The following is a 20,461-nucleotide window of genomic DNA, read 5'->3' as shown; positions in this document are numbered from 1 at the left end:
AAGCCTTGGCCAGGTCGATGAAGACGGCTGCACAGTACTGTCTTTTATCGATGGCGGTTATGATATCGTTTAGTACCTTTAGCGTGGCTGAGGTGCACCCGTGACCGGCTCAGAAACCAGATTGCACAGCGGAGAAGGTACGGTGGGATTCAAGATGGTCAGTGATCTGTTTGTTGACTTGGCTTTCGAAGATCTTAGATAGGCAGGGCAGGATGGATATAGGTCTGTAACAGTTTGGGTCCAGGGTGTCTCCCCCTTTGAAGAGGGGGATGACCGCGGCAGCTTTCCAGCCCTTGGGGATCTCAGACGATATGAAAGAGAGTTTGAACAGGCTGGTAATAGGGGTTGCGACAATGGCGGCAGATAGTTTCAGAAATAGAGGGTCCAGATTGTCAGGCCCAGCTGATTTGTACGGGTCCAGGTTTTGCAGCTCTTTCAGAACATCTGCTATCTGGATTTGGGTAAAGGAGAAGCTGGGGAGGCTTGGGCGAATAGCTGCGGGGGAAGTTTTCGATTATCATGGATTTATCGGTGGTGACCGTGTTACCTAACCTCAGTGCAGTGGGCAGCTGGGAGGAGGTGCTCTTGTTCTCCATGGACTTTACAGTGTCCTAGAACTTTTTGGAGTTAGAGCTACAGGATGCAAATTTCTGCTTGAAAGAGCTGGCCTTTGCTTTCCTGACTGACTGCGTGTATTGGTTCCTGACTTCCCTGAACAGTTGCATATCGCAGGGACTATTCGATGCTATTGCAGTCCGCCACAGAATGTTTTTGTGCTCTTCGAGGGCAGTCAGGTCTGGAGTGAACCAGTGGCTATATCTGTTCTTAGTTATGCATTTTTTTAACGGAGCATGCTTATCTAAGATGGTGAGGAAGTTACTTTTATAGAATGACCAGGCATCCTCAACTGACGGGATGAGGTCAATATCCTTCCAGGATATCCGGGCCAGATCGATTAGAAAGGCCTCCTCGCAGAAGTGTTTTAGGGAGCGTTTGACAGTGGTTAGGGGTGGTCGTTTGACTGCGGACCCGTAGCGGATACAGGCAATGAGGCAGTGATCGCTGAGATCCTGGTTGAAGACAGCGGAGATGTATTTGGAGGGCCAGTTGGTCAGGATAGCGTCTATGAGGGTGCCCTTGTTTACAGCTTTAGGGTTGTACCTGGTGGGTTCCTTGATGATTTGTGTGAGATTGAGGGCATCTAGCTTAGATTGTAGGACTGCTGGGGTGTTAAGCATATCCCAGTTTAGGTCATGGGGGGCGATCAATTCACAAATGGTGTCCAGGGCACAGCTGGGAGCTGAGGGGGGTCAGTAGCAAGCGGAAACAGTGAGAGACTTATTTCTGGAGAGATTCTAAAAATTAGAAGTTCTAACTGTTTGTGTATGGACCTGGAAAGTATGACATTACTTTGCAGGCTATCTCTGCAGTAGACTGCAACTCCTCCCCCTTTGGCAGTTCTATCTTGACGGAAAATGTTATAGTTGGGTATGGAAATCTCAGAATTTTTGGTGGCCTTTCTAAGCCAGGATTCAGACACAGCAAGGACATCAGGGTTGGTAGAGTGTGCTAAAGCAGTGAGTAAAACAAACTTAGGGAGGAGGCTTTGGATGTTGACATGCATGAAACCAAGGCTTTTTCGATCACAGAAGTCAACAAATGAGGGTGCTTGGAGACATGCAGGGCCTGGGTTTACCTCCACATCACCCGCGGAACAGAGGAGGAGTAGGATGAGGGTGCGGCTAAAGGCTATCAAAACTCGTCGCCTAGAGCGTTGGGGACAAAGAATAAAAGGAGCAGATTTCTGGGCATGGTAGCGCAAACAGGGGTATGGTGGGGTGCAGGTACAGCGGAGGTAAGCCCAGGCACTGGGTGATAATAAGAGAGGTTGTATCTCTGGACATGCTGGTTGTAATGGGTGAGGTCACCGCATGTGTGGGAGGTGGGACAAAGGAGGTATCAGAGGTATGAAGAGTGGAACTAGGGAGTCCATTGTAAACTAAAACAATGATAACTAACCTGAACAACAGTATACAAGGCATATTGACATTTGAGAGAGACATACAGCGAGGCATAAAGTAATCACAGGTGTTGATTGGGAGAGCTAGCTAAAACAACAGGTGAGACAACAACAGCTAATCAGCTAACACAACAACAGCAGGTAAAATGGCGATGACTAGGCAGAGAGGGTCAGATTAACTACACACAGAGCCTGAGTTTGCGGCTGGGGCCGACAGATAAAACATAAATAAACAGAACGGAGTACCGTGATTAATGGACAGTCCAGCAGGCATCAGCTATGTAGCCAAGTGATCATAGTGTCCAGGGGGCAGTAGTAGATGGAACAGGGGAGCCCCACTACGCTAGCGACACAGCGTTTAAAGTTCGTAGCCCTGGGCTTAGTAGGAGCGTCTGCTCCGACGGAGGCCGGATGAAGGCACAGCGGATGGAGTATTCGTCGACAGACCAGTCGTGGAGGTGCGGCGGGGGCGCCGTGTCGACAGAGAATCCAAGCCAGATGGCAAAAGAGGTATTGTGGAATTTAGTTTGCTAGCCGGGAGATGTGCCTGGCTCACGGCTAACTGGTGCTAGCTTCGTGGCAGTGGCGTTAGCCACTATGTCCAATCGGTAGCAGCGGTGATCCGGTGCCAAGGTCCAGAGTTTACAGCAGGGATCCGGTGGAGTTTGGGGCTCTAGCCGTGTATGAGTGGGGTTCGGGTGAACAGCTGAGTAGGCCGGGAGGTGGGCCTCAATGAATAGCTTCGGTACTGGGTGCCACGGTGAGTGGAAGCTAGCTGTGAGCTAGCTAGCTGCAGGCTGTGAGCTAGCTAGCTAGCTGCAAGCTAGCTGTGAAGATCAGAAGTAGTGGTCCAGGGATTACGGCAGGAATCCGGCGTTGTTGTGGAGAGACAGTCCGATATTGGTAGACAAGCGATATTAGTAGACAGGCGAGTATTATCCAGGCTAAAAACAGGGCTGGTATCTGTGCAGAAGGTAAAAGCCACTAGCAGTGGCTAACAATGACTAAATAGCTTGTAGCTAATTAGCTGGTTAGCTTCTGGAGATTCTTGAATGTGTTCTAAAATGGAAAATAATAGCAATTCCGTATCACATTGGGTGAGGCATGTTACCGGAAGGTATAATCGAATCAAAAATCGAAAAGAGATTGAAAATAAATTGAAATATATATACAAAAAATATGAAAAAATACAAAAGTACACGAGAGGACAAAACAAACACGTCTTCACTGCTACGCCATACAATTGTAGGCAGAAGTTGGTACAGAGTACAGTATAACAATAAATGATAGTTCTCCCCAAGTTCTACAAAATGTCTAAGACATCCTGTAACTCATGTAGCCTCTCCCAGTCCTCCTTGCGTGAGTTTCCCTGGCAACAACATTTTAATAAATCTAACCTCCCCTGACAGCAGTAACCATCTTATCAGCAATTAAAAGCTCAGAAGTGGGTTTGACCGAAACTTGACCTTTCAAGTATAGAGTCATAACAATGTCAAAGAGTGTAAGCATCTTCTGACAGCTGGCTGGTTTCATCAGGTCTGTGGCAGCCTTGTGTTCTCAGAAAACCAGATTACCACGGTGGGATCCAGACAGGAGGAGTCTGAACGTAGTGTCTGATAGTGTCTGAAGGTCACAACACTCAAAAACAGGTTTTAACACACACACAAAGGTCTCCTGAAGAGGAAACCTTACAGTTTATCATAACATCATTTATTAACCCGTTAAAAGGTGTAAGGCCTTGGTTTAACCCTCTTCATCCCCCCCTTTGAGGCCAGCAGGCCTCAACAAAAGCAAAGCAACTCAAGCATCGTAATTATAAGAATCATCCATAAAAGATGCATTAGATTGCAAGCAATCCTCAGGAGATTGAGGATAGAAATAAGGGCCTGGGGGATGAGGAACATGAAGCATAAACATGCCTGGCATAGCCTTATGAAGTACACATTTGCCAGCTGCACAGATGCACAAATGCAAATTAACAAAACAATCAGTGGGAGCAGTAACGGAACCAAAATGGAAAACAACTTAAATCCAACATGTCCTTGTTTATCTTTCAACCACCCAAAGGGGAACCAGGAGTCTTCTCCTGTGGGAGTGTAGGTATCAGCCAACTGTGTTAATCCTTTCAATATCTCTGTCATATTATCAGAGGAGTCAGGGAGAAGCATAACACATTCAGTGGGGGGCCCTGCAATATCCCCCCTCCTTAGCCAGGATGTAGTCTAATGCCAGGCTATGCCTGGCTGTAACAGCTTTAAGATGCTGAACATCAGTAGAAAGAAGGGCAAAACCAGCAATAGTCAAATTCATATGGGCCTGCATGGAGTAGGTGATGTTGTTAATCCAATCACCTATGACAATTGATCCTAACAACTCACTCTGACTCTGAGGGTTTTTCAAAACGACTACATACAAACCACTAGGCGTGGCTCGTCTACTTAGATTTTGGACCAATGTTTACCCATTGACTACTGGTTTTCAATTGGTTCCCCTGGATCTCTATTCCTCCGAGCAGAGACTGCTGGTGCAGAATAAGAAGCACCAAAAACATGTACCTTAAAGGTTTACCCCAAGTTTTGTTTTTAACAACGTGACCATAGTGGTCATGTGTAACAACATCTGGGTCTGGATGTGTACTCTTATCTGTTATGATGGTTGGGACGTCTTTTGGCAGTGTGATAGGTGTGTGATAGGTGATAGCTGTGGGTGTTGCTGCGATGACCTGGTATGGGCCCATTCATCTGGGGTGGTTACATTTTCTCTTGAAGACCTTCAGCTTGATCCATTCTCCAACATCAACGGGCAGGCTGTCTGGGTGGCCCTGTTCTGGAACTTCCTGGACCTTCCTGTATTGGGAATACAAAGACCTAACAGCATGGGTTAGTTCCTTCATATATTTGTTCAAATCATCGTTCAGAGCGGTCAGGTCAGTCAGTTTTGGAGTCATTGGTCTGTGTAAAGGAACGTTCATTGGATGGCCAGTTAAGAGCTCATGTGGGCTAAGCCCTGTTCCGCAGTTTATATTATTGCACATATGGGTGTAGTCTGTGGAGAGAATTTCTCTTACCAAAAGTTTTGCTACCGTTTTAGCATCACAGTGCACAGTTGGAACCCACCTAGTAAAACGGCCAATTATTACCAGGCAGTATCTCTTTCTTTCTTTTTGTTCAGCCATGTCTGTGAAATCCATAGCTAAATGGGTGAACGGGCCGGCCGGAACTGGACATTTCTCTGGTTTCAGGGGGGTACCCTTACCAATGCATGTAGTACATTTATACATACATTTATTATATACATTTATTTTTTCAATCAGATTTGGACAGCTATTAGTCTAACCATCTCCCCCTTGGCGAGTGGCCCACCATGTGGGCCAGGTGTCACACAGAGGAGACGAGAGGCAGAGGCAGAACTGGTTTGCCAGAGAGTGATTGTCTCCACAGGCCACCAGGGCCTCTGGAATAGACTCTAGACTCCCACAAAGGGTGATTCAGTGCATCAGCAGCCTGGTGTTGGTCCAAATCAGTAATTTCAGACGTACACGGGTAGAAAAGCATAACAGCATGAGTATGGCATCTAGAAGCAGCATTCTTAGCAGCAGCATCAGCAGCTGCATTACCTAAACTAACGCTATCAGTGTTGCCTGTGTGGGCATTGACCTCAAGAATAGCCAACTTGGCAGGAAGCAACTTAGCTTCAAGCAGGGCTTCTATCTGTAAACAGTGTTTAATAGGGGTACCAGACGCGTTAACAAAATTCCTACCTTTCCAAACCCCTATCCAAGACAGGCAAACACCAATGGCATATGCAGAGTCAGAATAAATGTTAACCTTCAAACCACTACCTAATTTAGATGCTGCAGTAAGTGCTAGAAGCTCAGCTTGTTGTGCTGAGCAATGTTCAGGTAAGTGCTGTTCAATCAACAATGACCTATCCAGTGAGACTATACCAAAACCTGCATGTTTCCTACCAGTCTCTCTATCAATAAAGGCAGAGCCATCAACAAAGAGAGTAACATCAGGGAGCTCAAGAGGTTCATCATAAAGGTCAGGTCGGGCCTTGGAATCACGTTGGACTTGATCAGGAAAATGTCTCTACCTAGTAGGCTAACGGGAGTGACCGGAAAGGTCAGAAAGGGTGCCTTAATAGTATTACCTTCCCCCAGGTCAATTGTTTTATCTTCAGTCCAGTACAGCTTTTGCGATATCCCAGCGACTCCCATCGTCCTCACTGACTTAGATGTGAGTCCCAGGCCGAGGTGTTGGCCTGTAGATCCAATGCAGGAGGTGTGAGCTCCAGTATCTATTAAAAATGGTACCTCTTGATTGTTGACCTTCAGAGTAATGATTGGTTCTTTGGTACCATCCAGAAATATGTACTGGTGACATTGGAGAAGGGGGTCAGGGCATCCCTATTGTTGATTATTCTGCGGTGGGAACCACGCCTGGTTTGTCACAGGAGGCTGTTGGGACCATCCATATTGTCTTCCCCTTGTCAAGCTGGGCCAGCTGGGCCTTCTCGAGCTGTGTATCAAGTCCAGACTTCCTTGCTTTTTCTTCAGTCTTCATCTTTTTCCAGGCTCTGCAGTGGTGTATAATGTGGTCCTCCTTATTAGGGCCTTCAAATCTCTCAGTGGTTTCTTCTTGCTATTTTGTCTTCATCTTATCCATCCAGTCAAGGATATCATCATCTTCAGTGAAGAGCAGTCCACCCAGTCTTGCAACACCTCTGGTGGTGGGAAACATTTCCCTCACCTGTCAGTAGAGTGCTTGTCTGAAATGGGTGAAGGGCAGTTCCACTCTCGTGTTCAGTGAATTATCCATGTTCTCTCTCCTCTCTCTTCTTCTCCTCCCACTGTCTCCTGTGTTGTTCATTTTTTCTTCATATTCTGTTCTCAATCGTACCAGTTCTTCTTCCTCTCTTCTGTTCTCTTCATTCACTGTGTGATTACCACTTAGACTTTGTTCTTTATCTTCATCATTACAACCACGTCTGATAACCTCAACAGCGTTATCCATTTCTCTCTGTACTTTCTTTTCTTGAGCTGCCATGAGGTCCTATGCCATGGTACTCTAGGATAGAGGTGTTGATTGTGTCTTGGCATCATTCCATATATCTCCTAGTTCTTGATACATTCTACCCGATGGTGGGGGAGACTTGTCATCTTGGTCTGGCAGGGGACCCGGTTCCTGTGTCTCCGTATTCAGAAAAGTTAAGTCTCCAGTAAAGACAACCCTCTTGGTACCATCCGAATCCCCTCCTTGTCTCGGCTCTTCCTCCCTCTGGTCCTGGAGACCAACCACCTGGAGCTACTAGTTAGTTTGGGAGTAGTGGATAAATTCCTTTAAACCTATCTCCGCAGTAGGTGGGAGTTGGTGGAGCATATGGTGGAGCGCTGCATTCTATAGGAAACTTCTCTGTCTTGACGGAGGCAGGGTCTTTAATCTTTGTCAGTTCCTTTTCCAAACAGGTAGCTTTCTGTTGAGTCCAGAATAGGTTACCCTCAGTTTTGAACATCGACAAAGCAGCTACAGAAAATAGGGTGGATTTTTTTCTTTTTTTCTTTCCCATGGTCTTTTTTTTTCCTGTCTTCTTTTCACAATGTCCTACACATGTTGATATTTGGTTTTATTAAATGACCCGTCCGTAGGCCATCTATATTCAGTGGCGTCTTTTGTCCAATCATGCCTTTTCATGAAAACCCAGGTTGTCTTTTTTCATAGTGTGGTACTTCCCAATTAAAAACTGTAGAGGGGTGGCAGGCTTTCATTGTGACCGGCCCCCTCAGGCAACTCTGATCTCCCGTCTTCCGTATCTCCAAAATGTTTTTTTTTATTTGTACATTTTTTTATTATTATTGTAGTATTTTTCTCTATTTTAAATAGTTTTTATTTTAAATTATTATTATTTTAAATTAGGCTCTACTTGTAATGTGAATACAGATAAATGAATGCAAAATAACCCTATATGTGTATAGTCTATCCCTTAACTCACATAAGTTTATTTAAAGCAGGGTATTAAGTAAATGATAACAGAATACCATGTAATGTATGGGTGGTGTAAAATAATCATCCTCTATGGAGCAACCACAAAATAGTAAAGGGTTCAAGATGACTTATAGCTGGTATAAACTATAGCTGGTATAAACAATAATCCTAGTATCTCTGTGATAACCTTCTCCTTCCAAGGAAGAAACTTTTACTTCAAAACTATTTCTTTTTAAAATAACATGGGTCAGTACCACACGCGTAGGTCTATTTCCTAATACAGCAAGGGTGTATGCATTAAGGTTCATACCTCCACAGGCAACTCTTCGAGCATCTGATCCGAATGTCCACTCAGTTAATTCAAATACACAGGCATTATATTGTTTATGACTAACTCCTGATTTAATGTCCCACCCTCCAGCCATACCACACAGAAGACATGACACAAAGAACAATTACAAAATACATAGAACAATTACAGAATACCTTATCAGAATAATCTCAGCAATCGGCGTTTACACTTGGAATTTCACCCTAAATCCTATCACCAAGTGTCATCACAATAATAACAATTGGAGTTTATACTTGGAATTTTGCCTTAAACTTATCACCAAGTCTCACAATAATCATAACAATCGGCGTTTATACTTGGAATTTCGCCTTAAACCTATCACCAAGTCTCACAATAATAATAACAATTAACCCAGGAATTTATAACCTATTTCCAACCGTCTGTGCTTCCTCAAACGGGTTGTGTAACAATAATTTCACACTTTCAATTATTCCACTGTTACAAATAAATGTAGGTTCATATAAATTTAACAGCGAGGCGCCACTTACCTGCCAGAATGACTCATTAACCACAGCTTGCTATACAAATTCAGACTTTAGATATAACAGGCGTCTGCTTACCTTGTAATTTTGTAGCGCTTGCACGTGGATCAATGGTCAGTCCAGCGAAGTGGTCACTCGCTCCTGGCAAGCTCACCAAAGTTTTAGTAAATTTCTTCAACAAATGATCAGGTCTATATTATTATCAAACATACATTAGTAATGGAAAGGAAACACAGACTCTTTGTTTAAGTATTAAAATACTCCTTTTAGTAATACAACTGTAGGTAGAAGTTGGTACAGAGTACAGTCTAACAATATATGATAGTTCTCCCCAAGTTCTGCAAAATGTCTAAGACATCCTGTAACTCAAATAGCCTCTCCCAGTCCTCCTTGCGTGAGTTTCCCTGGCAACAACATTTTAATAAATCTAACCTCCCCTGACAGCATTAACCGTCTTATCAGCAATTAAAAGCTCAGAAGTGGGTTTGACCGAAACTTTACCTTTCATCATAAGTATAGAGTCATAACAATGTGAATGAGTGTAAGCATCTTCTGACAAGTGGCTGGTTTCATCAGGTCTGTGGCAGCCTTGTGTTCTCAGAAAACCAGATTACCACGGTGGGATCCAGACAGGAGGAGTCTGAACGTAGACGCCTTCTGATAGTGTCTGAAGGTCACAACACTAAAAAAAGGTTTTAACACACACACAAAGGTCTCCTGAAGAAGAGACCTTACAGTTTATCATAACATAATTTATTAACCCTTTAAAAGGTATAAGGCCTTGGTTTAACCCTCTTCAACTGCCACAGGAAAGGAAGACCCAGAGTTACCTCTGCTGCAGAGGATAAGTTCATGAGAGTTACCAGCCTCAGAAATGTACAATTAACTTCACCTCAGATTGCAGCCCAAATAAATGATTCACAAAGTTCAAGTAACAGACACATCTCAACATCAACAGTTCAGCGGAGACTGTGTGAATCAGGCCTTCATGGTCAAATTGCTGCAAAGAACCCAATACTAAAGGACACCAATAAGAAGAGACTTGTTTGGGCCAAGAAACACGAGCATTGGACATTAGACCAGTGGAAATATGTCCTTTGGTCTGATGAGTCCAAATGTGAGATTTTTGGTTCCAACCGTCTTGTCTTTGTGAGACGCAGAGTAGGTGAACGGCTTCACTGAAGCATGGAGGAGGAGGTGTGATGGTTTGGGGATGCTTTGCTGATGACACTGTTTGAGATTTATTTAGAATTCAAGGCACACTTAACCAGCATTGCTACCACAGCATTCTGCAGCGATACGCCATCCCATCTGGTTTGCTCTTAGTGGGACTATCATTTGTTTATCAACAGGACAATGACCCAACACATCTCCAGACTGTGTAAGGACTATTTGACTAAGAAGGAGAGTGATGGAGTGCTGCATCAGATGACCTGGCCTCCGCAGTCACCCGCAAAGTGAGGGAAAAGCTGCCAACAAGTGCTGAGCATATGTGGGAACTCCTTTAAGGCTGTTGGAAAAGCATTCCAGGTGAAGCTGGTTGAGAGACTGCCAAGAGTGTGCAAAGCTGTCATCAAGGCAAAGGGTGTCTACTTTGAAGATTCTAAAATCTATTTTGATTTGTTTAACACTTTTTTGGTTACTACATGATTCCATAAGTGTAATTTCAAAGTTTTGATGTCAAGACTATTATCATACAATGTAGAAAATAGTAAAAATAAAGAAAAACCCTTAAATGAGTTGGTGCGTCCAAAATTTTGACTGGTACTGTACATACTACCCCCTGCCACACTCTCCTCTGCCCCAGTGGTGAGATGAAATCCAAAATCAGGTCAGATCGTCCCTCTGTTCTTCTTTGACATAATTTGTTATTTTCAGGCTTACTCAGGTGTATGTTGTCTACTTGAGCAGTTTGTTTCTGAAGGCCATTTGGGCCAAAATATGTTTTAACTGAAAAGTATAGCAACCAGTGGCGACCCGTCGTTCGATGCAGGTGAGGCAGAGCACCACACTTTTAGGTACATTTTTTTGTTTGTTATTTTGGCATTAATACGTGTCACATATCCGTTTGCAAACAATGTGAAAAAAAATCTAATGTAATTGAGTTAACAAAGCCACATACAAACATGGTCTCTTTTTTGCTTTCTTGAGTAAGGCTGCTCCAAAATGCTGGTGTTACAGCCTAGCTCAGTGCTTTCTGTGATGGTGGGGCTAGCACGCAGAAAATACAGAGCGTTGCACCTGATTGGCTCAGTTTTCTGTCATGATTGGCTCAGTTTTCTGTCACTCATGGGACAGTACGTCATCCCCAATTCTAAGATTAGAGCTCGAAAATGTTAGCCTCTTGAATTCTGCCATAGAGTTATATTAGAAGTGCCCATCCAAGAAGGCTCAAGGTCATTGGCCACAGAAAGAATGACATCAAATCATGTTATATCTACAGTAACTTTGATTGAACTTTGATTGAGATGTTGATCATGTCAATATCTCACTTTCAATGTCTTAGCTAGCAGTCATCATCAGTTGTCATCAAGTTGACAATCTACTGGCAAATCCTTTTTAATCCTTGTCATATGATGAAAAATAATGAAGAGAAATTATAGATAAAATGTATCGGTGCTCATCGGCCATTTAATTAATTTTTTTTAACCTTTATTTAACTAGGCAAGTCAGTTAAGAACAAATTCTTATTTTCAATGACAGCCTAGGAACAGTAGGTTAACTGCCTGTTCAGGAGCAGAATGACAGATTTGTACCTTGTCAGCTAGGGGATTTGAACTTGCAACCTTTCAGTTACTAGTCCAACACTCTAACCACTAGACTACCCTGCCGCCCCATTGTACATAAAGATTACACAAGTTGGAAATCGCAAAGTCTTGTATGCTACTGCATAAATGATGTAATATGCAAGGGAGAAATGTATACTGTAGCTAAAAAAGTAACATAATACTAAGTGCATGTTGTGTAGTAAGCTGTTAGTAGCCCATGTGCCTCACCCTAATAATTCGGTCTATTTTCACCAATGCGGTATTGTAAACACATAGATAGTAGTTGTGGTGCTTGGCTTGCACGTGCAAATTCAGCACACACAACATTCTATAATAGATTTGTGTTATTTGACACGTCAAATTAAAAGCTTATTTAACGTGTCAAATAGTGTTATATAACGTACATCTTTTTTGACACGCAAAGATAGAAATGGCGTTCAATGTGCCTCACCCTAATAATTTGGTCTATTTTCACCTCCTGTTCTAACTTGGTGGTGACTATAGCCTATAACCTGTTTCAGAGAAATGTAATCATTGAATATTGTAAGAGTTGTCATTGTCTGGTTATATGCCCCATGTATTTATCCTACGTTTCTGATTTGTACAGGGAGCACACTGTAAGAATGGTCCATGTTGTGAATTCTGTCGCTGTACATTTCAAAAATGCTGAACAAATAGTTAAATTGACTATGTCCGTCGTCGCTTGCTCATTAATGTCTTAATCGAAATTACGGATTGCCTCTTATCCGCTTGTCATCCCCTTATACCATAGTTTGTACATCTTAATTGTCAGTAGAAACCACATTTGTTTATGCAAGTCTGCCTTATCAGCTATGTTTTTTAAAAGGCAGTAAATGAGGCTGAATGAACTGTTTCGCTGCCAGACAAGGCTCCGCTGATAGCCAGGTATAGCAGTGGTAAGGTGTTGGAACTGCTGTTGGGACAGCTTTATGTAGGCCCTAACAGTTTGTAGGCACCATTTGTTACTGTAAAATAGTTAGGTGCTGGGTTTTAGGCTGGTAGCAACCACCACAGTGTGTCCGTTCAGAACATGAGGAAGCAGTAGTTCCAGATCAAGGATTTAATGAAGATCCACACACACGCATACAACACCTCTCTCTCTGATACTAATTGTGGTTATTTAGCTGCATGCACAATAACATCAGAAATAAAAGCAATTTCTTCTGAGGAGGTAAAATAAGCAGGAGAGAAAAACAGCTTGATCATCAGAATGGACACTATAGACTGCTTGAGGCTCTGCCTGGTTGGGTATTACCCTGTCCCGGGACAGAAGACTGCTTATTGGCAAATAAAATTATGATGATTGGCGTGACCTCATTCCAATAGGAAAACCAAAAGAAAGTTGGGGTCTTGGAAAGGAGATGAGTTGGCCGTTTGAACAGTTACCATTATAGTACAATTTATGTATTGTTTAGTGTTGTGTTGTGTAGTGGCTTTGCTGGCATGCATCCCACTTTTTTTTTTGCCCCACCAAGATTTACATGATAAAATCGCCACTGATAACAACATTTTTGAATAATAATATTGAGCAAGAACGTCTTCATTTTCAGACCCTCTCCCAAGTCTCAAATCCAAAATGCTGGAGTACAGAACCAAATTAAAAGTTGTAGCTTCACTGTCCAAATAAATATGGGGCAGCGGCGTAGCCTAGTGGTTAGAGTAACCGAAAGGTTGCAAGATCGAATCCCTGAGCTGACAAGGTACAAATCTGTTGTTCTGCCCCTGAACAAGGCAGTTAACCCACTGTTCCTAGGCCATCATTGAAAATAAGTATTTGTTCTTTAACAGACTTGCCTGGTAAAATAAAATATGTAGTGTTTGACCTTCATTTTCTAGTCTTGTCTCTATTGAGGGAAATAAATATAGTCTCCTTATAACAGTGTTTTGCATCTCAGGTGATGGGGGATGCAGTGGGCTGGGGCTTTGTGGTCAGAGGTATGGCCCCAGTTTATGTCCAGGCAGTCGATCCTGGAAGCCCTGCTGCTGCTGCTGCAGGGGTTAAGGTAACACAAACATAGTGCCACACACAGTAATATATTAAAATGTAGGCCTATTTTTGTGACATTCTCCTGATTATTATTGTACGCCTAAGTGAGTCAGGTGAATTGGCAAAGCATTCTTCACCTGGATTACTGCCAGGTCACCAGGCTGGTGATGACCGGACCTCGCACTATTGTGTTGGAGGTCATGGAACCAGAAGTACCTTCAAAATTCTCCAAAACCTGCCCCAGAAATCTCCTGAACTATTGTGTTCTGTGTTTTTATTTTAGATTTGTACAAATTGATCTGTAAAGCTATATATTGATCTGTAAGATACTACTTCCAATTTCTTGGGAGTCTCTTGAAAAAATAAATATCCGAGTGCATGGCTTTGTTGTTGAGCATCCATGCTGTAGATTGTTTAGTTAAATAGTATTAGCCTATTCATGGTGGTGGCTACAGTTGCTAACCTAGAGAAAAATTGGCCAAACTAACTAAAACTATATCACAGGGTCAGGGTGTATTAGCCTAGTCAAATACTTTTTATAACTAGCTCATTGTTCTGTCTGTGGCCTAGTCTTCTATGGGCCCACATGTCGTGGAATAGATGGGTGGGTCCAGTCAAAAATATATGATGCTTTTGGACCACTTTCCTTGATTTTACACCCAAGAAACATAGGTGTGACTTTTGAAACAATTAGATACTCAGTACTAAGGGAAGCACATATCTCAGAAAAAAAAATATTGTAGATTTAAAACTTATCTCCCCAAACATTCACTTCCGTCTTTTCCTCCTCGCCATTTTGGATTGACTTGGCTCGGGTTAGTTGGGAACGTTCAAGAGAAGTGCTGATGATTGTCGGATTCAATTGTAACAGGTCCAATTGGCCATGTATGTTGTAAAATATGCACTAGAAATCCACCCAACATATTGTGTCTATTAGCTAGCAATTAATTTAACGTATATTGCAGATGGCAGAGATTTTGCTAACTAGCTAAACAGCACCACCGGCTTGGCGAGGACGAACAACAACCGCATCATTGAGTTGGATTCATTTGTTAGCCAACGAGCTACCGTCGCTAGCATTTCTCAGCAAACCATTTGGGCAGCCAGTTTTTGTGTGGTTGGGTTCGGAGACATACCAGGTAAGATTGGTTAGAGTTGAGGCGCAGCATTTTGTATAACTAGTTATAGCGGCAAGTTAACTAGCGAACAAACATGCCTGGCTATCATCGGCTAGCTAGTTGTTCGGCTAGACGTTGGCTAGCTACTGCATGCTAGCCAGTTCGCCTTCTGCTAAACTGACGCTAGCTAACAAATAAGGTATCTAACAAGCATCCATTGTGTATTTTCTTTACCTCACTTCAGAATGATTGCTAACAGACATTATAACGTTAGTTAGATAACCAACCTTTGACAAAGGATTTGTAACTAACCATCAGATCTAAGTGATGTTAGCTAGCTAAATTCGCTAACGCGTTAGGCCCATATTCGCTTTTTAGTCTTAATTTAAGGTTAGTCATAAGGTTAGCACTGTGGTTAGGTTTAAAATCACTTAAAGATAAATTGTAGAAATTATGATTTTGTGGCTATGGTAAGTAGTGACGGCCGCATAGCTACATAAGGACGTTTCAGCTGTACAGGAAACCAATAGATGAGAAGAATGTTGTCTCAAAACTGAAGTCCCATCATGTCTGTGCCAATCAATGCTGTTTGTGATTTAGCTATGATCTTCGAATGCAAATAATCTTAACGTTATTGCCAAGTACCTCAACTCCACGATTTCATCTACGGAGTTGAATGTAGACTATCGTTTTTTATTAACTTACATCGCAGTCGATACGTCAAACATTACAATGTTTGTCCTCTATTGCGTGCATTTCTTTGTTTGCTGAAATGCATACTTTTTAACAAGACGTTAATGAAGTAGCTACAACCAGCTCTAAGATGCCAAGTCGGCACGAATGCGCATGTGCCAATTAAATCTCAACATGGTAACGGTTGTATTTGATTAATGTTTTATTACAACGTTTCCAAAACAAACGCTCGCAACATCAGAGGATAAACTGGTACAAGGGTTTAAGAATACTTTTTGTATTGACTTCATAGCAAGTCAGTGGTTCGTTTAAAAAAAACTAGTCTGAGATCAACCCTGGATAAAATCATCATGGAGTTGAGGTACTTGGCTAGCTTTGGGTATGAGCAGGCCATATGGGTTTGACATGAGTAGTAATAGAATTCTCTATCATTTATTCTTGCAGTCTGGAAAGATGTATCAACTCCCTGTGAACAACCTCACTAGGATACGAAGAGCAAGGAAACAGGTGAAGGCGGCACTTTGTGACATTGGGCTGGAGTACTGTAAGGAGCAAGCGGAGGTGAGAGAAAATAAAACAAGTCATAGCTTTTACCTATCACTAAGGTTTTAGTGTTGTGTGTGTGTGTGTGTGTGTGCCTAACGTAAGAATTTCACTCATATTTTTATAGTCATTTGTGCTTCCGAAAAAATTGTGGTAGAAATTAATAGGCATATAATCTAATTTGACAAGTTCCAGCATACAGTACTGTGATTTCTGATCAGAATAATTGTCCCTCTCACATAGGACCTCAAAGAATTTTGCCCAGATGAGAACTATGTGAAGAATACTCTCTGTCTGGAACTTTGTTCATGGGATCCGACATTCTCAAAAACACAGGTAAATGACTCATTGACTCACACTAGAAAAGGGACAAGATAATTAAGTTAATTACCCCTTATGGGGGCGGCAGGGTAGCCTAGTGGTTAGAGCGTTGGAATAGTAACCAGAAGGTTGCAAGTTCAAATCCCCGAGCTGACAAGGTACAAATCTGTCGTTCTGCCCCTGAACAGGCAGGTAACCCACTGTTCCTATGCCGTCATTGAAAATAAGAATTTGTTCTTAACTGACTTTCGTAGTTAAATAAAGGTAAAATGAATGTAAAACAATTCTGGGGCTTGTAATGATTATAGTGCTACTTTGTTTGTCACAATCATAAATACATACAGTTTGGGATAAAGGAGTAACCATTTCAGTTTTGTAAATGTTGTGATTACAAAGTTCGAAAAATTAAACAACGTTATTATACTCGCCTGTATATTATTTTGTTTTTTTTACAGGAGTACCGGTCAAAGCCTTTCTGCTGCACAGAGTGCAACTTCTCTTCCAAGTACTACTCAGGCTACAAAAACCACTTCCGAAATGTCCACAGGCACAACTTTGAGAACCGCATCCTGCTCAACTGCCCTTACTGCACCTTCACTGCGAGCAAGAAGACAATGGAAACGCATGTCAAGGTCTTCCACATATCTAGTGTGGCACGTCAGGGTCTAGGGGGCTACCAGGGGGCTGCTGTGGGGGCAAATAACAAGGTGGAGAAGGCAATGTACTATTGCAAGAAGTGTAACTTCCGGGACCCTCTGTACAATGTTGTGCGAAGGCACATCTACAGGGAGCACTTCCAGCATGTGGTCTCACCCTATGTTGCCATGGTCTCAGAAACATCAGTCAAAAATGGAGCCAATGCTGTCAACGGCAACAACATCCTCTGTAAGCGCTGTCAGTTCTCCACCCGTAGTTATGAGGCGCTAGTGCAGCATGTCATTGAATATCATGAGCGCATTGGCTCTCAGGTGACAACCATGATTGGACATGCTAATGTTGTGGTGTCCAGACCGCAAAGCTATGCGATGGCCCAGAAGGGTTCTGTGATGACTGGGGGTCGTACCCTGACCTCTGAACAGGTTAGCCATATGGTAGGGGTCCATCTAAAGCAGGGACCTACTGGACTAAAGAATGTCACATGTCAGTCCTCTATTGCTGGCCAGCGTTCGACCATTCCTGGCAATGGTGGTTTGGGAGAAGGTGCTAATGCTAGTCTTACATCCCAAACACAGAAGTGGAAAATGTGCACGGTCTGCAATGAGCTCTTCCCTGAAAACCTGTACAGTGCTCATTTTGAGAAGGCACACAGGGCTAAGAAGGTATGGGCAATTGCCAAGTATATCATGAAGATCCACAACTTCACCAGTAAGTGTTTGCTTTGCAACCGATATCTGCCCAGTGACACATTGCTTAACCACATGCTGATTCATGGGCTCACCTGCCCACAGTGTCATGCCAGCTTCAATAATGTGGAGAAAATGCTAGATCATGTGGGGCAGGCTCATCCAGATGACTTTGTTGGTCCTCCAGCCGCCTCCCCGCTTACTTTCGACCTCACGATTGGGCAGGCTAAGAACAAAATCATACAGCTTATTGTTATAACCTATAACATGAAGGAACCTGTAGCTGCTCAGGAGCAGTCTATGGCTTCCCATGCCCAGAACAGCTTCCACACTCCAGTGAAGAGTATGCCTTCAAAGATGCCAGTGAATAAGAAAGACATGCTTGCCAGAAGTCAAGCCACTGTATCTGGCAGCAATGAGGTTGGCAAGACCTTATGTCCACTATGTTTTACCATCCTCAAGGGTCCTATATCTGATGCCTTGTCACAGCATCTGAGAGAACGACACCAAGTGCTTCAGACAATGCACCCTGTGGAGAAGAAGATGACATACAAGTGCATCCACTGTTTGGGCGTCTATACTAGCAACATGGTGGCCTCCACGATCACTCTGCACCTTGTGCAGTGCCGAGCTGTGGGAAGGGCCCAGAAGGGCCTGGGACCAAAGTCTGCCTTGACACTCAACTCCTCTGGTGCAGGGTTCTTAAAGCGTCAGCTACCCTCCCAACCCATGTCTGGCTCCAAGAGGATGAAGATAAAAAATGATGTTGTATATTCCCCCATGAATATGGACAAGCCAGGGGAGGCTGTGGATCTAGTGTTGGACCCTAGGAACTATGAGCACAAGACTTATGAAGCACGCAAAGCATTCCTCACGACCTATTTCAATCGTTGCCCCTATTTAACTTCACAGGAAGAAGAGAAGCTGTCTGCAAGCCTGTGGCTCTGGAAGTCTGACATTGCCAGTCACTTCGCTAATCGACGGAGGTCATGTGAGGGAGACTGTGAGACCAGGAAATTGAAAGTGCTACTTGGCTTTGACATGCAGGCACTCAAGGGACTGAAGCATGACATGGACTTTGAGGAGAAAACCAAGCTCCCCATCACGTCAGTGGAGAAGGCCTTTAAGTCTAGGCCGGCACTTAACACAGACCAAAGAAAGCAATGCGAGACCATTAACTGTACCCTCAAGCTAAGTACTTACACAGAACCCATATCTATTGACTCGTCTGATAGTGAGTCAGAACCAGAGGACTGTTCCGTTGAGAATGGGCAAGTTGACACGCCAAAATCTGTGGATGTCACGTCTTAAGGAAAATCAAACCTGCCAGAAGAGAACTCTCCAAGCATTGAGGGGCCTAAAATAGAGATGGGCCCTTATCAAGATGGTTGATCAAAAACCTGAATCACCTTCTGTTAGTTTACTACAGACTCTAGGCCTAAATAAGGTGCCTTGGGTTGGTAAGATGGTGCATCAAAATGAGAGCAGCCTAAAACACCTGCGATACAGGGGAAGCATGAGGGTTTGGTGCAGGTAATCCTTACACTGCAGTTCTTCAGTTATAGGAAAGTCAGGGAAGATAGGGGAGACTGACAGGGCAAATTAAGACTTCATAAAGTCAGTGGGATGCTCAGTTTAAGTAAAGAATAATTACTCATTCATAAATTAGGAACTACACACAAGTATAGAAAATAGCTGTTAAAACTTCTGGCTCCAGATAAAGGTATGCTGAAATGGTGCAAAAGAAAATGTATGGTGTCTGTAGCTAATATTGGTGGGAACATTGTACATATTTAGTAGGCCTACATTAGATTATGCATACATTTAGACTGTCAGTTTTAAGTCAAATTCAAAAAATGTCACTTCTTATAGGCATATGGATTGTCCTCCCATATGATGTATTATTGTCATTTCAATTTTAGAGATAGCAGGGTAACATGTATACATACCTATGTTCACTTTTGTTTAAACAAAGAAATTGGTTTAATAAAGCTTTTTCAAAGAACCTTCATTTGACTAACACTAATGTTTTTGTGCCCCTCCATTATACAAATATACTCCATTGTAATAAAAGTGCTTCAGACAATGCACCCTGTGGAGAAGAAGATGACATACAAGTGCATCCACTGTTTGTTTATATACAGTACCTAGGGTTGCAAAGGGTCGGAAACTTTCCGGGAAATTTTCCATGGGAATTTAAGCCCAGGATTTGGGGAATTTTGCTTAAATACACAAGGTTAAACTAACCTCAATTCAATGGAATTGCAACCCTCTTCCATCACATGTACAGCTGATTCTCAAGATCTTGCATGCTAATGAGATGCTATTGAGCCCACACTACTACACTGTGAGCAAAGGACTACTTGCTTTCTGGTAAGTTTTGATTACAATAATGGGTGGGTTGAATATATTTTGTATGACATTATTTTTTTGTTAATAGTAAATGGTAGCTTACAGCAAAGTGTGTTTTAAAGCATTTCTAACTTGTTAATTTCTGCAAGTCAGTTTTTGCTACCATGTGGATTTGGACTTGCTTGAGCCTGCTAACTGAGTGTTAATTAACCTGTTTCCATACATGTTTCATTTTAAATCATTTATCTTACAAAGGAGTTCAACTGCTTAACTTTATCTGTACATGGAATTATATATATTGTTTTACTCATTTTCCCCCCTAATCTGTACAGGACAATGCCACGGGCACGATCTGATGTGCGGAGACATTTCACTGCAGCTAATGTAAAAGGAAAAGTTGTGTACATTTACCAATACTGTGCCAAATCATATGTGAAGAATGCATATGTGAGATACAGAATCATCTGGCCAAGTGCA

At 42.7% G+C, this 20,461-nt stretch overlaps 1 protein-coding gene across 2 annotated transcripts; it reads left to right on the top strand.

The window, feature by feature from the left end:
- The first annotated feature begins 14,381 nt into the window (after positions 1-14,381).
- Positions 14,382-19,643, top strand: LOC112219867 (activity-dependent neuroprotector homeobox protein). 2 transcript variants are annotated; one of them, XM_024381379.2, is made up of 5 exons: positions 14,382-14,499; positions 14,580-14,753; positions 15,870-15,986; positions 16,212-16,304; positions 16,745-19,643. In XM_024381379.2, exons 3-5 carry the CDS (start codon positions 15,879-15,881, stop codon positions 18,941-18,943), a joined length of 2,400 nt encoding a protein of 799 aa, XP_024237147.1. In that variant the 5' UTR covers positions 14,382-14,499; positions 14,580-14,753; positions 15,870-15,878; the 3' UTR covers positions 18,944-19,643. The 2 variants fall into 2 exon arrangements, with proteins under 2 accessions (XP_024237147.1, XP_024237141.1); XM_024381373.2 differs by having other exon boundaries at positions 14,391-14,753.
- The last annotated feature ends 818 nt before the right edge of the window (positions 19,644-20,461 follow it).

This window comes from Oncorhynchus tshawytscha, linkage group LG02, assembly GCF_018296145.1.
Source record: "Oncorhynchus tshawytscha isolate Ot180627B linkage group LG02, Otsh_v2.0, whole genome shotgun sequence".
Lineage (NCBI taxonomy): Eukaryota > Metazoa > Chordata > Actinopteri > Salmoniformes > Salmonidae > Oncorhynchus > Oncorhynchus tshawytscha.
Note: the sequence above shows the minus strand (reverse complement) of the source record. Positions and strands in the feature narration are given on the sequence as shown.

Excerpts from the sequence above, each read along its gene's own strand:
- LOC112219867 (XM_024381379.2), top strand. The coding sequence starts at position 15,879 with ATGTATCAACTCCCTGTGAACAACCTCACTAGGATACGAAGAGCAAGG. Across the intron at positions 15,987-16,211 it reads ACTGTAAGGAGCAAGCGGAG|GACCTCAAAGAATTTTGCCC; the intron begins GTGAGAGAAAAT and ends CCTCTCACATAG. Across the intron at positions 16,305-16,744 it reads CGACATTCTCAAAAACACAG|GAGTACCGGTCAAAGCCTTT; the intron begins GTAAATGACTCA and ends TTTTTTTTACAG.